This window comes from Tachyglossus aculeatus (genome assembly GCF_015852505.1).
Source record: "Tachyglossus aculeatus isolate mTacAcu1 chromosome 12 unlocalized genomic scaffold, mTacAcu1.pri SUPER_6_unloc_1, whole genome shotgun sequence".
Classification (NCBI taxonomy): domain Eukaryota; kingdom Metazoa; phylum Chordata; class Mammalia; order Monotremata; family Tachyglossidae; genus Tachyglossus; species Tachyglossus aculeatus.
In genome coordinates, this window is record NW_024044828.1 from 1,619,562 (window position 1) to 1,633,439 (window position 13,878).

At 42.6% G+C, this 13,878-nt stretch overlaps 1 protein-coding gene across 2 annotated transcripts in view; it reads left to right on the top strand.

Annotated features, from left to right (window-relative positions):
• Window positions 1–324: 324 nt before the first annotated feature.
• The window catches only part of COG5 (component of oligomeric golgi complex 5), a 303,390-nt gene continuing 289,836 nt past the window's right edge, over window positions 325–13,878 (top strand). Inside the window, exons 1-3 of one of the 2 annotated variants that reach the window (XM_038741032.1) lie at window positions 325–393; window positions 9,115–9,254; window positions 11,497–11,554. In XM_038741032.1, the coding sequence (XP_038596960.1) occupies window positions 345–393; window positions 9,115–9,254; window positions 11,497–11,554 (247 nt within the window). In that variant the 5' untranslated portion in view covers window positions 325–344. Of the gene's footprint in view, window positions 394–9,114; window positions 9,255–11,496; window positions 11,555–13,878 lie in introns of those variants that run through there. The other variant, XM_038741033.1, reaches the window with a different exon arrangement.

A 13,878-nucleotide genomic window follows, 5' to 3' on the forward strand; every position in this document is an offset into this window, starting at 1 on the left:
GGAAGAGCAGGCCGCCCGCGCAGGCGCACTGGCACTCACCCGCCGCCACGAGGCTGCCATCCGCAGGCCGACCACGAGGGGGCGCGGCCGCGCAAGCGCAGTCGCACTCGCACGCCGGCCTGCGCCCCCCGCGCAGGCGCAGTCGCACTCACACGCCGGCCTCCGGCCCCGCGCAGGCGCACTCGCTCTCCACCCGGCGCCACGAGGACCGCGAGAGGGGCGGGGGGGGGGCTCACGCGCCCTCGCGCAGGCGCATCGCGTCGTCCCTCCGCGCGCGGGCCGCCGTATTGACGTCATCAGGGCGCGCCGCCGCCCTGACGTCATCAGCGCGCCCCCCGGGTACCATGGAGACCGGCCGTCCGGCCACCGCCGTCCGGGACCTCCTGCAGGACGGTAAAGTGGCATTTATTATTCAATCACTCATTCATTTAATAATAGTAATAATAATAATAATAATGCTGGTATTTGTTAAACGTTTACTCTGTGTCAAGCCCTGCTCTAAGCGCTGGGGTCGTCCCACGTGGGGCTCCCAGTCTTCATCCCCCCCACCATTCATTCACTTGTTTGTTTCCTCATTCGTTCATTAATAACGACTAAATCATTACATATCGTATATAGTTAATCAATCTTCTTTATTATTCGTTAATCATAACGATGATAGTATTTGCTAAGCGCCCAGCACTGTTCTGAGCGCTGGGGTAGAGCCCAGGGGATCAGGTTGTCCCACGTGGGGCTCCCAGTCTTCATCCCCATTCATTCATTCCCTTATTTTTTACTCATTCGTTCATGAATAATGATTAAGTAATTATATTTTCTACATTCTTATATGTAATCAATCAATTTTATTTTTTATTTATTGATCATAGTGATGATGGTATTTGTTAAGCGCTTACTATGTGCCCAGCACTGTTCTGAGCGCCGGGGTAGAGCCCAGGTGATCAGGTTGTCCCACGGGGGGCTCATAGTCTTCATCCCCATTCATTCATTCCCTTATTTGTTTATTCATTCGTTCATTAATGATTAAGTAACTATATTTTCTATATTATTACATATAATTAATCGATTTTATTGATTATTCATTAAGCATAGTAGTGATAGTATTTGTTAAGCGCCTACTATGTGCCCAGCACTGTTCTGAGCGCTGGGGTAGTAGAGATCAGGTTGTGCCACGTGGGGCTCCCAGTCTTCACCCCCATTCATTCATTCATTCACTTATTTATTCACTCGCTCATTAGTAATGATTAAGTAATTATATTTTCTATATTGTATATAATTAATCAATTTTAGCTACTAGTCATTAAGCGTAATGATGATGGTATTTGTTAAGCGCTTACTATGTGCCCAGCACTGTTCTGAGCGCTGGGGTAGAGCCCAGGTGATCAGGTTGTCCCACGGGGGGCTCATAGTCTTCATCCCCATTCATTCAGTCACTTATTTCTTTATTCATTCGTTCATTAATGCCTAAGTAACCATAGTTTCTACATTATTGAATATAATTAATCAATTTTATTGATTATTCATTAAGCATAGTAGTGATAGTATTTGTTAAGCGCTTACTATGTGCCCAGCACTGTTCTGAGCGCTGGGGTAGTAGAGATCAGGTTGTGCCACGTGGGGCTCCCAGTCTTCACCCCCATTCATTCATTCATTCACTTATTTATTCACTCGCTCATTAGAAATGATTAAGTAATTATATTTTCTATATTGTATATAATTAATCAATTTTAGCTACTAGTCATTAAGCGTAATGATGATGGTATTTGTTAAGCGCTTACTATGTGCCCAGCACTGTTCTGAGCGCCGGGGTAGAGCCCAGGTGATCAGGTTGTCCCCCGTGGGGCTCACAGTCTTCATCCCCATTCATTCAGTCCCTTATTTCTTTATTCATTCGTTCATTAATGCTTAAGTAACTATAGTTTCTACATTATTGAATATAATTAATCAATTTTATTGATTATTCATTAAGCATAGTAGTGATAGTATTTGTTAAGCGCTTACTATGTGCCCAGCACTGTTCTGAGCGCTGGGGTAGTAGAGATCAGGTTGTCCCACGTGGGGCTCCCAGTCTTCACCCCCATTCATTCATTCATTCACTTATTTATTCACTCGCTCATTAGTAATGATTAAGTAATTATATTTTCTATATTGTATATAATTAATCAATTTTAGCTACTAGTCATTAAGCGTAATGATGATGGTGTTTGTTAAGCGCTTACTATGTGCCCAGCACCGTTCTGAGCGCGGGGGTAGAGCCCAGGTGATCAGGTTGTCCCACGGGGGGCTCACAGTCTTCATCCCCATTCATTCATTCCCTTATTTGTTTATTCATTCGTTCATTAATGATTAAGTAACTATATTTTCTATATTATTACATATAATTAATCGATTTTATTGATTATTCATTAAGCATAGTAGTGATAGTATTTGTTAAGCGCTTACTATGTGCCCAGCACTGTTTTGAGCGCTGGGGTAGAGCCCAGGTGATCAGGTTGTCCCACGTGGGGCTCCCAGTCTTCACCCCCATTCATTCATTCATTCACTTATTTATTCACTCGTTCATTAGTAATGATTAAGTAATTATATTTTCTCTATTGTATATAATTAATCAATTTTAGTCACTATTCATTAAGCACAGTAATGATAGTATTTGTTAAGCCCTTACTGTGTGCCCAGCACCGTTCTGAGCGCCGGAGTAGAGACCAGGTGATCAGGTTGTCCCACGTAGGGCTCAGTCTTCATGCCCATTCATTCATTCACTTATTTGTTTATTCATTCGTTCATTAATAATGATTGTGATTATATTTCCTATATTAATTGTATATAGTTAATCAATTTTATTTATTATTTATTATTCATTAATCATAGTAATGATAGTATTTGTTAAGCGCTTACTATGTGCCCAGCACCGTTCTGAGCGCTGGGGTAGGGCCCAGGTGATCAGGTTATCCCACGTGGGGCTCACAGTCTTCATCCCCATTCATTCAGTCCCTTATTTCTTTATTCATTCGTTCATTAATGATTAAGTAACTATATTTTCTATATTATTACATATAATTAATCGATTTTATTGATTATTCATTAAGCATAGTAGTGATAGTATTTGTTAAGCGCTTACTATGTGCCCAGCACTGTTTTGAGCGCTGGGGTAGAGCCCAGGTGATCAGGTTGTCCCACGTGGGGCTCCCAGTCTTCACCCCCATTCATTCATTCATTCACTTATTTATTCACTCGTTCATTAGTAATGATTAAGTAATTATATTTTCTCTATTGTATATAATTAATCAATTTTAGTCACTGTTCATTAAGCACAGTAATGATAGTATTTGTTAAGCCCTTACTGTGTGCCCAGCACCGTTCTGAGCGCCGGAGTAGAGACCAGGTGATCAGGTTGTCCCACGTAGGGCTCAGTCTTCATGCCCATTCATTCATTCACTTATTTGTTTATTCATTCGTTCATTAATAATGATTGTGATTATATTTCCTATATTAATTGTATATAGTTAATCAATTTTATTTATTATTTATTATTCATTAATCATAGTAATGATAGTATTTGTTAAGCGCTTACTATGTGCCCAGCACCGTTCTGAGCGCTGGGGTAGGGCCCAGGTGATCAGGTTATCCCACGTGGGGCTCAGTCTTCATCCCCATTCATTCATTCACTTAGTTGTTTATTCATTCGTTCATTAATATTGATTAATTAATTATATTTTCTATTCTATTGATCAATTTTATTTATTATTCATTAATCATAATAATGATGGTGTTTGTTAAGCGCTTACTATGTGCCCGGCACTGTTCTGAACGCCGGAGTAGAGACCAGGTGATCAGGTTGTCCCATGTGGGGCTCAGTCTTCATCCCCATTCATTCAGTCACTTATTTGTTCATTCGTTCATTAATAATGATTAAGTAATTATATTTCCTGTATTAATTGTCTGTAGTTAATCAATTTCATTTATTATTCATTAATCATAATAATGATAGTATTTGTTAAGCGCTTACTATGTGCCCAGCACCGTTCTGAGCACTGGGGTAGAGACCAGGTGAGCAGGTTGTCCCACGTGGGGCTCACAGTCTTCATCCCCATTCATTCATTCCCTTATTTGTTTATTCATTTGTTCATTAATAATGATTAAAAGTAAATATGCTTTCTATATTATGTATAATTAATCAATTTTACTTATTATTCATTAATCATAGTAATGATGGTATTAAGGTTGTCCCACGTGGGGCTCACAGTCTTCATCCCTGTTCATTCATTCCCTTATTTGTTTATTCATTCTTTCATTAATAATTATTGAGTAATTATTTTTTCTGTATCAATTATATATAACTAATGAATTTTATTTATTGTTCATTAATCATAATGATAGTATTTGTTAAGCGCTCACTATGTGCCCAGCACTGTTCTGAGCGCTGGGGTAGAGCCCAGGTGATCAGGTTGTCCCACGTGGGGCTCAGTCTTCATCCCCATTCATTCATTCACTTATTTGTTTATTCACTCGTTCATTAATAATGGTTAAGTAATTATACTTTCTATATTATTATGTATAATGAATCAATTTTACTTATTCATTAATCATAGTAATGATGGTATTAAGCGCTTACTACGTGCCCAGCACTGTTCTGAGCGCTGGGGTAGAGACCAGGCGATCAAGTTGTCCCACGTGGGGCTCCCAGTCTTCATCCCCATTCATTCAGTCACTTATTTGTTTACTCATTCGTTCATGAGTAATGATTAAGTAATTATATTTTCTATATTCTTATATATAATCAATCAATTTTATTTATTATTTATTAATCATAATAATGATAGTATTTGTTAAGCACTTACTGTGTGCCAAGTACTGTTCTGAGCTCTGGGGTAGAGACCAGGTGATCAGGTTGTCCCACGTGGGGCTCATAGTCTTCATCCCCATTCATTCACTTATTTGTTTATTCATTTGCTTGTTAATAATGATTACATAATTATGTTTTCTATATTATTAATCAATTTTATTCATTACTCATTAGTCATAATAATGACGGTGTTTGTTAAGCGCTTACTATGTGCCCAGCACCGTTCTGAGCGCTGGGGTAGAGACCAGGTGATCAGGTTGTCCCACGTGGGGCTCAGTCTTCATCCCCACTCATTCATTCACTTATTCATTCGTTCATTAATAACGATTAAGTAAGTATATTTCCTATATTAATTGTATATAGTTAATCAATTTTATTTACTCTTCATTAATCATAATGATGATAGTATTTGTTAAGCGCTTACTATGTGCCCAGCACCGTTCTGAGCTCTGGGGTAGAGACCAGGTGATCGGGTTGTCCCATGTGGGGCTCACAGTCTTCATCCCCATTCATTCATAATAACAATAATAATGATGGCATTTGTTAAGCGCTTACTATGTACGAAGCACTGCTCTAAGCACTGGGGTAGATACCAGGTAACCGGTTGTCCCACGTGGCGCTCACCATCTTCGTCTCCATTTATTCATTCACTCATTCACTTATTTATTTATTCATTAATAATAATAATGGTATTAGGCGCTTACTCTGTGCGAAGCACCGTTCTAAGTGCTGGGGTAGAGACAAGGTGATCTGCTTGTCCCACGTGGAGCTCACAGTCTACATCCTCATTCATTCATTCATTCAGCCATTAATAATTAATTAAGTGTATTTCACAATTAATATCTTAATTACATATAATTAATTATATTTATTTTCATGAATAATAGTAATTATGGTATTTGTTAAGCAAGGCACTGCTCTAAGCGCTGGGGTAGAGACAAGGTGATCTGGTTGTCCCACGTGGGGCTCCCAGTCTGCATCCCCATTCATTCATTCATTCATTCATTCATTCATCCAGCCATTAATAATTAATTAAATTAGTATATTTCACGTATTAATATCTGAATTACAAATAATTATATTTATTTTTCATTAATAATAGTAATGGTGGTATTTGTTAAGCACTTGTTATGTGCATAGCACTGCTCTAAGCGCTGGGGTAGAGACAAGGTGATCTGGTTGTCCCACGTGGGGCTCACAGTCTACATCCCCATTCATTCATTCATTCAGCCATTAATAATTAATTAAATAAGTATATTTCACATGTTAATATCTGAATTACAAATAATTAATTATATTTATTTTTCATGAATAATAGTAATGATGGTATTTGTTAAGCACTTATTATGTGCAAAGCACTGCTCTAAGCGCTGGGGTAGAGACAAGGTGACCTGGTTGTCCCACGTGGGGCTCACAGTCTACATCCCCAGTCATTCATTCATTCATTCATTCATTCAGCCATTAATAGTTAATTAAATAAGTATATTTCACCTATTAATATCTGAATTACATATAATTAATTATATTTATTTTTCATTAATAATAGTAATGATGGTATTTGTTAAGCACTTGTTATGTGCAAAGCACTGCTCTAAGCGCTGGGGTAGAGACAAGGTGATCAGGTTGTCCCACGTGGGGCTCTCGGTCTACATCCCCATTCATTCATTCATTCATTCAGCCATTAATAATTAATTAAATAAGTATATTTCACCTATTAGTATCTGAATTACAAATAATTAATTATATTTATTTTTCATTAGTAATAGTAATGATGGTATTTGTTAAGCACTTATTATGTGCAAAGCACTGCTCGAAGCGCTGGGGTAGAGACAAGGTGATCAGGTTGTCCCACGTGGGGCTCACAGTCTACATCCCCATTCATTCATTCATTGATTCAGCCATTAATAATTAATTAAATAAATATATTTCACATATTAATATCTGAATTACAAATAATTAAGTATATTTATTTTTCATGAATAATAGTAATGATGGTATTTGTTAAGTGCTTGTTATGTGCAAAGCACTGCTCTAAGCGCTGGGGTAGAGACAAGGTGATCTGGTTGCCCCACGTGGGGCTCACAGTCTACATCCCCATTCATTCATTCATTCACTTATTTATTTATTTATTCAGCCATTGATAATTAATTAAATAAGTATATTTCACATATTAATATCTTAGTTGTATATAATTAATCAATTATATTTAGTTTTCATTAATAATAGGAATGATAGTATTTGTTACACGCTTGTTATAATAATAACAATAATAATAGCATTTGTTAAGTGCTTACTATGTGCAAAGCACTGTTCTAAGCACTGGGGGAATACAAGGTGATCAGGTTGTCCCGTGTGGGGCTCACAGTCTTCATCCCCATTTTACAGATGCGGTAACTGAGGCTCCGAGAAGTTAAGTGTATGTTCAAAGCACTGTTCTAAGCGCTGGGGTAGAGACCAGGTAACCGGTTGTCCCACGTGGGGCTCCCAGTCTTCTCCCCCATTTATTCATTCATTCACTTACTTATTTATTCATTCATTCATTAATAACAATAATGGTGTTTGTTAAGCGCTTAGTATGTGCGAAGCACTCTTCTAAGATCTGGGGTAGGTACAAGGTGATCTGGTTGTCCCACGTGGGGCTCACAGTCCCGGCTCCGCCAGTTGTCAGCCGTGTGACTTTGGGCCAGTCACTTCACTTCTCTGGGCCTCAGTTCCCTCATCTGTAAAATGGGGATGCAGAGTGGGAGCCCCCCGTGGGACAACCCGGTCACCTTGTAATCTCCCCAGCGCTTAGAACAGTGCTTTACACATAGTAAGCGCTTAATAAATGCCGCCATTATTATTATTACTATTATTCATCCCCATTCATTCATTCACTCCTATTTATTGAGCGCTTACTTTGTGCAGAGTACTATACTAAGCGTTTGGGAAAATCCAGTACAGCAATAAGCAGTGACATTCCCTGCCCATAACGAGCTGACCGTCTAGAGAGCCTGGGAGTCAGAGGTCATGGGTTCTAATCCCGCCTCCGCCCCTTGTCTGCTGGGTGACCTTGGGCAAGTCACTTCACTGGGCCTCAGTTCCCTCATCTGTAAAGTGGGGATTAAGACCGTGAGCCCCCCGTGGGCCAACCCGATCACCTTGAATCCTCCCCAGCGCTTAGAACAGCGCTTTGCACATAGTAAGCGCTTACCAAATCCCATCATCATCTAATCCCGCCGCCGCCCCTTGTCCGCCGGGTGACCCTGGGCAAGTCACTTCGCTTCTCTGGAGTTCCCTCATCTGGAAAATGGGGGTGAAGACTGTGAGCCCCACGTGGGACAACTCCCTGTATCTACCCCTGCGCTTAGAGCAGTGCTTGGCACGTAGTAAGCGCTCAGCAGATACCATCATTATCACTAGGGCGGGAAGAAAGACAGCGGTACAAATAAAGTGACGGATATGGTCATAAGGGCAATGGGGCTGCGAGGGGAAGAAGAAAGGGGGGCTCAGTCAGGGAAGGCCTCTTGGAGGAGGCGTAGTCCCTGTCATCATCATCATCATCATCATCATCAATCGTATTTATTGAGCGCTTACTATGTGCAGAGCACTGTACTAAGCGCTTGGGAAGTACAAATTGGCAACATAGGCAGTCCCTACCCAACAGTGGGCTCACAGTCTAAAAGGGGGAGACAGACAACAAAGCAAAACATATTAACAAAATAAAATAAATAGAATAGATATGTACAAGTAAAATAAATAGAGTAATAAATATGTACAAACATATATACAGATATACAGGTGCTGTGGGGAAGGGAAGGAGGTAAGATGGGGGGATGGAGAGGGGGACGAGGGGGAGAGGAAGGAAGGGGCTCAGTCTGGGAAGGCCTCCTGGAGGAGGTGAGCTCTCAGCAGGGCCAGCTGTCCCACGCGGGGCTCACATTCTCAATCCCCATTTTAGAGATGAGGTAACTGAGGCACAGGAAAGTGCAGTGACTTGCCCAAGGTCGCGCAGCACGCAAGCGGCGGAGCTGGGATTGGAACCCATAACCTTCCGACTTCCGGGGCCGTGCTCTGTCCCCTAGTCCACGCCGCCACTCACCTCTACTTCTTTTTCCGAGAGAGGCCGAGAAGTAGCAGCGCGTCCTCTGCGAAGTTCTGCTCATTCAGTCGCATTTATCGAGCGCTTACTGTGTGCAGAGCACTGTACTAAGCGCTTGGGAAGTACAGGTCGGCAACGTAGAGAGTTGTGCGGCTTGAAGCGTAAAGGGTTTCTTTTTCTTTTTCCTTTCCAGAGTGCTACGCTGATTTTTTAAGCCAGGACTTCGACGTCAAGGCTTACACCTCTCAGTCCATTCACCGAGCGGTGATAGCCGAGCAGTTGGCCAAGCTCGCCCAAGGGATCAGTCAACTGGATAAAGAACTTCACTTACAGGTAAAATCCCCACAGCACCTGTATATATGTATATATGTTTGTACATATTTATTACTCTATTTACTTGTACATATCTATTCTATTTATTTTATTTTGTTAGTATGTTTGGTTTTGTTCTCTGTCTCCCCCTTTTAGACTGTGAGCCCACTGTTGGGCAGGGACTGTCTCTATATGTTGCCAATTTGTACTTCCCAAGCGCTTAGCACAGTGCTCTGCACCCAGTAAGCGCTCAATAAAGACGATTGATGATGATGAGGAGGATCCTATTTGCTCTAGTAATTAGAGGAGTAATCCAGGATTTGGGGCCGAGGGCCGAGTGAACGCTGTTTCTCCCGGCGTTCCCATCCTCACTCCGGAGGAGGGGTTGCGGGGGTGGAAGAGGAGGAGGAAGAGGAGGAAGAAAGCCCGTGGAGTGAGCGGGGCGCTCATATAGTAATTTTACCTTGGATTTTGTTTCGGGCTTTTCCATTCATTCATTCATTCAATCATATGTATTGAGCGCTTACTGGGTGCAGAGCACTGTACTAAACGCTTGGGAAGTCCAAGTTGGCAATATAGCCGTTAATCATCCTCCTCATCATCATCAATCATATTTATTGAGGGCTTACTGTGTGCAGAGCACTGTACAAAGCGCTTGGGAAGTACAAATTGGCAACATAGAGAGACAGTCCCTACCCAACAGTGGGCTCGCAGTCTAAAAGGGAGAGACAGAGAACAAAACCAAACATACTGACAAAATAAAATAAATAGAATAGATATGTACAAGTACAATAAATAAATAGAGTAATAAATATGTACAAACATATATACAGGTGCTGTGGGGAAGGGAAGGAGGTAAGATGGGGGGATGGAGAGGGGGACGAGGGGGAGAGGAAGGAAGGGGCTCAGTCTGGGAAGGCCAGACTCCAAAACTCAAAAACTTCAAAACTCAAAGCCTACAGAATAAAAAGAACTGCCCGGAAGACAGTTGCAGGACTAGTTCTGGTCCCGTTCGAACCTCCTTTCCATTTGGTTCACGCTGGACCCCCGCTTCCGTAACCATGGTTACGGATTTTGAAAAACTTAAGGGTTGCGGTGAGAGTTGCAGATTCCGTCTCCAATATTGGTAGCATCTATGCACACTTGTGACTAATTAGTCAATTTGTACTTACTTTCCAGAGTGTGCTCCCATTGTCACAGGGTCTTCTAGACTGTGAGCCCGCTGTTGGGTAGGGACCGTCTCTATATGTTGCCAACTTGGACTTCCCGAGCGCTTAGTACAGTGCTCTGCATGCGGTAAGCGCTCAATAAATACGATTGATTGATTGATTGAGGGAGCGGCCGGGGAGCTAGGAGGAAAACCAGGAGAGGACAGGGTCAGCGAAGCCGAGGTCGGTTAACCTCGAGGTTGGGTGGAGAAGCAGCGTGGCTCAGTGGAAAGAGCACGGGCTTTGGAGTTTGTACATATTTATTTCTCTATTTTACTTGCACGTATCTATTCTATTTTATTTTGTTAATATGTTTGGTTTTGTTCCCTTGTAGACTGTGAGCCCACTGTTGGGTAGGGACCGTCTCTATATGTTACCAACTTGGACTTCCCAAGCGCTTAGTACAGTGCCCTGCACACAGTAAGCGCTCAATAAATACAATTGATTGATTGATTGATTTGGAGTCAGGGGTCGTGAGTTCTGATCCCAACTCTGCCAGTTGTCAGATATGTTGCCAACTTGTACTTCCCAAGCGCTTAGTACAGTGCTGTGCACACAGGCGCTCAATAAATACGATTGAGTGAATGAATGAATTATTAGTAGTAGGAGAGTAGCGAGGTGAGGTAGGAGGCGATGGTAAAGAGTTTCTGCTGGACACACAGGTGGATGGGTGGCCACTTCCACAGGCTGCGGCTGAGAGGATGGGGGAAAGAGGTGGCGGGACAGGTCATTATTAAACGATTATGCTATTATGATAACATATTTTCATGCAGTTCCCTTCCACGCTCACCGTACCCACACCCCAGGCGCCTTTTCCCTTCACCCACTCTCATCTTCCGCGTGAACATCCAGATTCCGTGGTCCCCAAACTGCCCGGGCCCTCCCAGAGACATCTCAAATCGATGATGCCTAAATCTCACGCAAACGCTTGCCCCCCGGAGAATGAGAAACAAAGGGAGGGATGGTGAAGTCCCCCACCGGAGGTCTGTGGCTACTAATAAAAAGGTGCACCGCCCCGATTCAATCCGCGCTAATCGCTCCTCCTCACTTTTCAGGTAGTTGCGAGGCATGAAGACTTATTGGCACAGGCGACTGGAATTGAGTCTCTGGAAGGTATGGTTCCTTTAACCACCGGGATGCTGTGGGGGTATCAACCTTAAATGTAAACTGCACTTTTGAATATAGTTTTTGTTACACATGGTAAAACCGTGAGAGGAATTGCGGCGTTCCCCACGACAGAACTGTGTTAATGTTCCTCGAAAATGTGGTTGTGTCACGTAAGAGTGCAGTGTGCGGTCACTCGTCTCAGGTTGTAAGTTAGGATCCACCTTAGATGTACTAAGTATAGTTTTTGTTACACGTGGTAAAACCGTGAGAGGAATTGCGGCGTTCCCCACGACAGAACTGCCTTAATGTTCCTCGAAAATGTGGTTGTGTCACGTAAGAGTGCAGTGTGCGGTCACTCGTCTCAGGTTGTAAGTTAGGATCCACCTTAGATGTACTAAGTATAGTTTTTGTTACACGTGGGAAAACCGTGAGAGGAATTGCGGCGTTCCCCACAACAGAACTGCGTTAATGTTCCTCGAAAATGTGGTTGTGTCACCTAAGAGTGCAGCGTGAGGTCACTCGTCTCGGGTTGTGAGTTAGGATCCACCTTAGATGTACTAAGTATAGTTTTTGTTACACGTGGGAAAACCGTGAGAGAAATTGCGGCGTTCCCCAGGACAGAACTGCGTTACTGTTCCTCGAAAATGTGGTTGTGTCACGTAAGAGTGCAGCATGAGGTCACTTGTCCCAGGTTGTAAGTTAGGATCCATCTTAGATGTACTAAGTATAGTTTTTGTTACACATGGGAAAACCGTGAGAGGAATTGCGGCGTTCCCCACGACAGAACTGCGTTAATGTTCCTCGAAAATGTGGTTGTGTCACATAAGAGTGCAGCGTGAGGTCACTTGTCTCAGGTTGTAAGTTAGGATCCACCTTAGATGTACTAAGTATAGTTTTTGTTACACGTGGTAAAACCGTGAGAGGAATTGCGGCGTTCCCCAGGACAGAACTGCGTTAATGTTCCTCAAAAATGTGGTTGTCACGTAAGAGTGCAGCGTGAGGTCACTTGTCCCAGGTTGTAAGTTAGGATCCACCTTAGAAGTACTATGTATAGTTTTTGTTACACATGGTAAAACCGTGAGAGGAATTGCGGCGTTTCCCAGGACAGAACTGCGTTAACGTAACTCGAAAATGTGGTTGTGTCACGTAAGAGTGCAGCGTGAGGTCACTTGTCCCAGGTTGTAAGTTAGGATCCACCTTAGATGTACTAAGTATAGTTTTTGTTACACATGGGAAAACTGTGAGAGGAATTGCGGCGTTTCCCAGGACAGAACTGCGTTAATGTTCCTCGAAAATGTGGTTGTCACATAAGAGTGTATCATGAGGTCACTCATCCCAGGTTGTAAGTTAGGATCCACCTTAGATGTACTAAGTATAATTTTTGTTACACGTGGTAAAACCGTGAGAGGAATTGTGGTGTTCCCCACGACAGAACTGCGTTAATGTTCCTCGAAAATGTGGTTGTGTCACGTAAGAGTGCAGCGTGAGGTCACTCGTTTCAGGTTGTAAGTTAGGATCCATCTTAGATGTACTAAGTATAGTTTTTGTTACACATGGGAAAACCGTGAGAGGAATTGCGGCGTTCCCCACGACAGAACTGCGTTAATTTTCCTCGAAAATGTGGTTGTGTCACATAAGAGTGCAGCATGAGGTCACTGGTCTCAGGTTGTAAGTTAGGATCCACCTTAGATGTACTAAGTATAGTTTTTGTTACACAGGGGAAAACCGTGAGAGGAATTGTGGCATTCCCCATGACAGAACTGCGTTAATGTTCCTCGAAAATGTGGTTGTGTCACGTAAGAGTGCAGCGTGAGGTCACTTGTCTCAGGTTGTAAGTTAGGATCCACCTTAGATGTACTAAGTATGGTTTTGGTTACACATGGTAAAACCGTGAGAGGAATTGCGGCGTTTCCCACGACAGAACTGCGTTAATGTTCCTCGAAAATGTGGTCGTGTCACGTAAGAGTGCAGCGTGCGGTCACTCGTCTCAGGTTGTAAGTTAGGATCCACCTTAGATGTACTAAGTATAGTTTTTGTTACACATGGGAAAACCGTGAGAGAAATTGCGGCGTTCCCCACCACAGAACTGCGTTACTGTTCCTCGAAAATGTGGTTGTGTCACGTAAGAGTGCATCATGAGGTCACTCGTCTCAGGTTGTAAGTTAGGATCCACCTTAGATGTACTAAGTATAGTTTTTGTTACACATGGGAAAACCGTGAGAGGAATTGCGGCGTTTCCCACGACAGAACTGCGTTAATGTTCCCCAAAAATGTGGTCGTGTCACGTACGGGTGCAGCGTGAGGTCACTCGTCTCAGGTTGTAAGTTAGG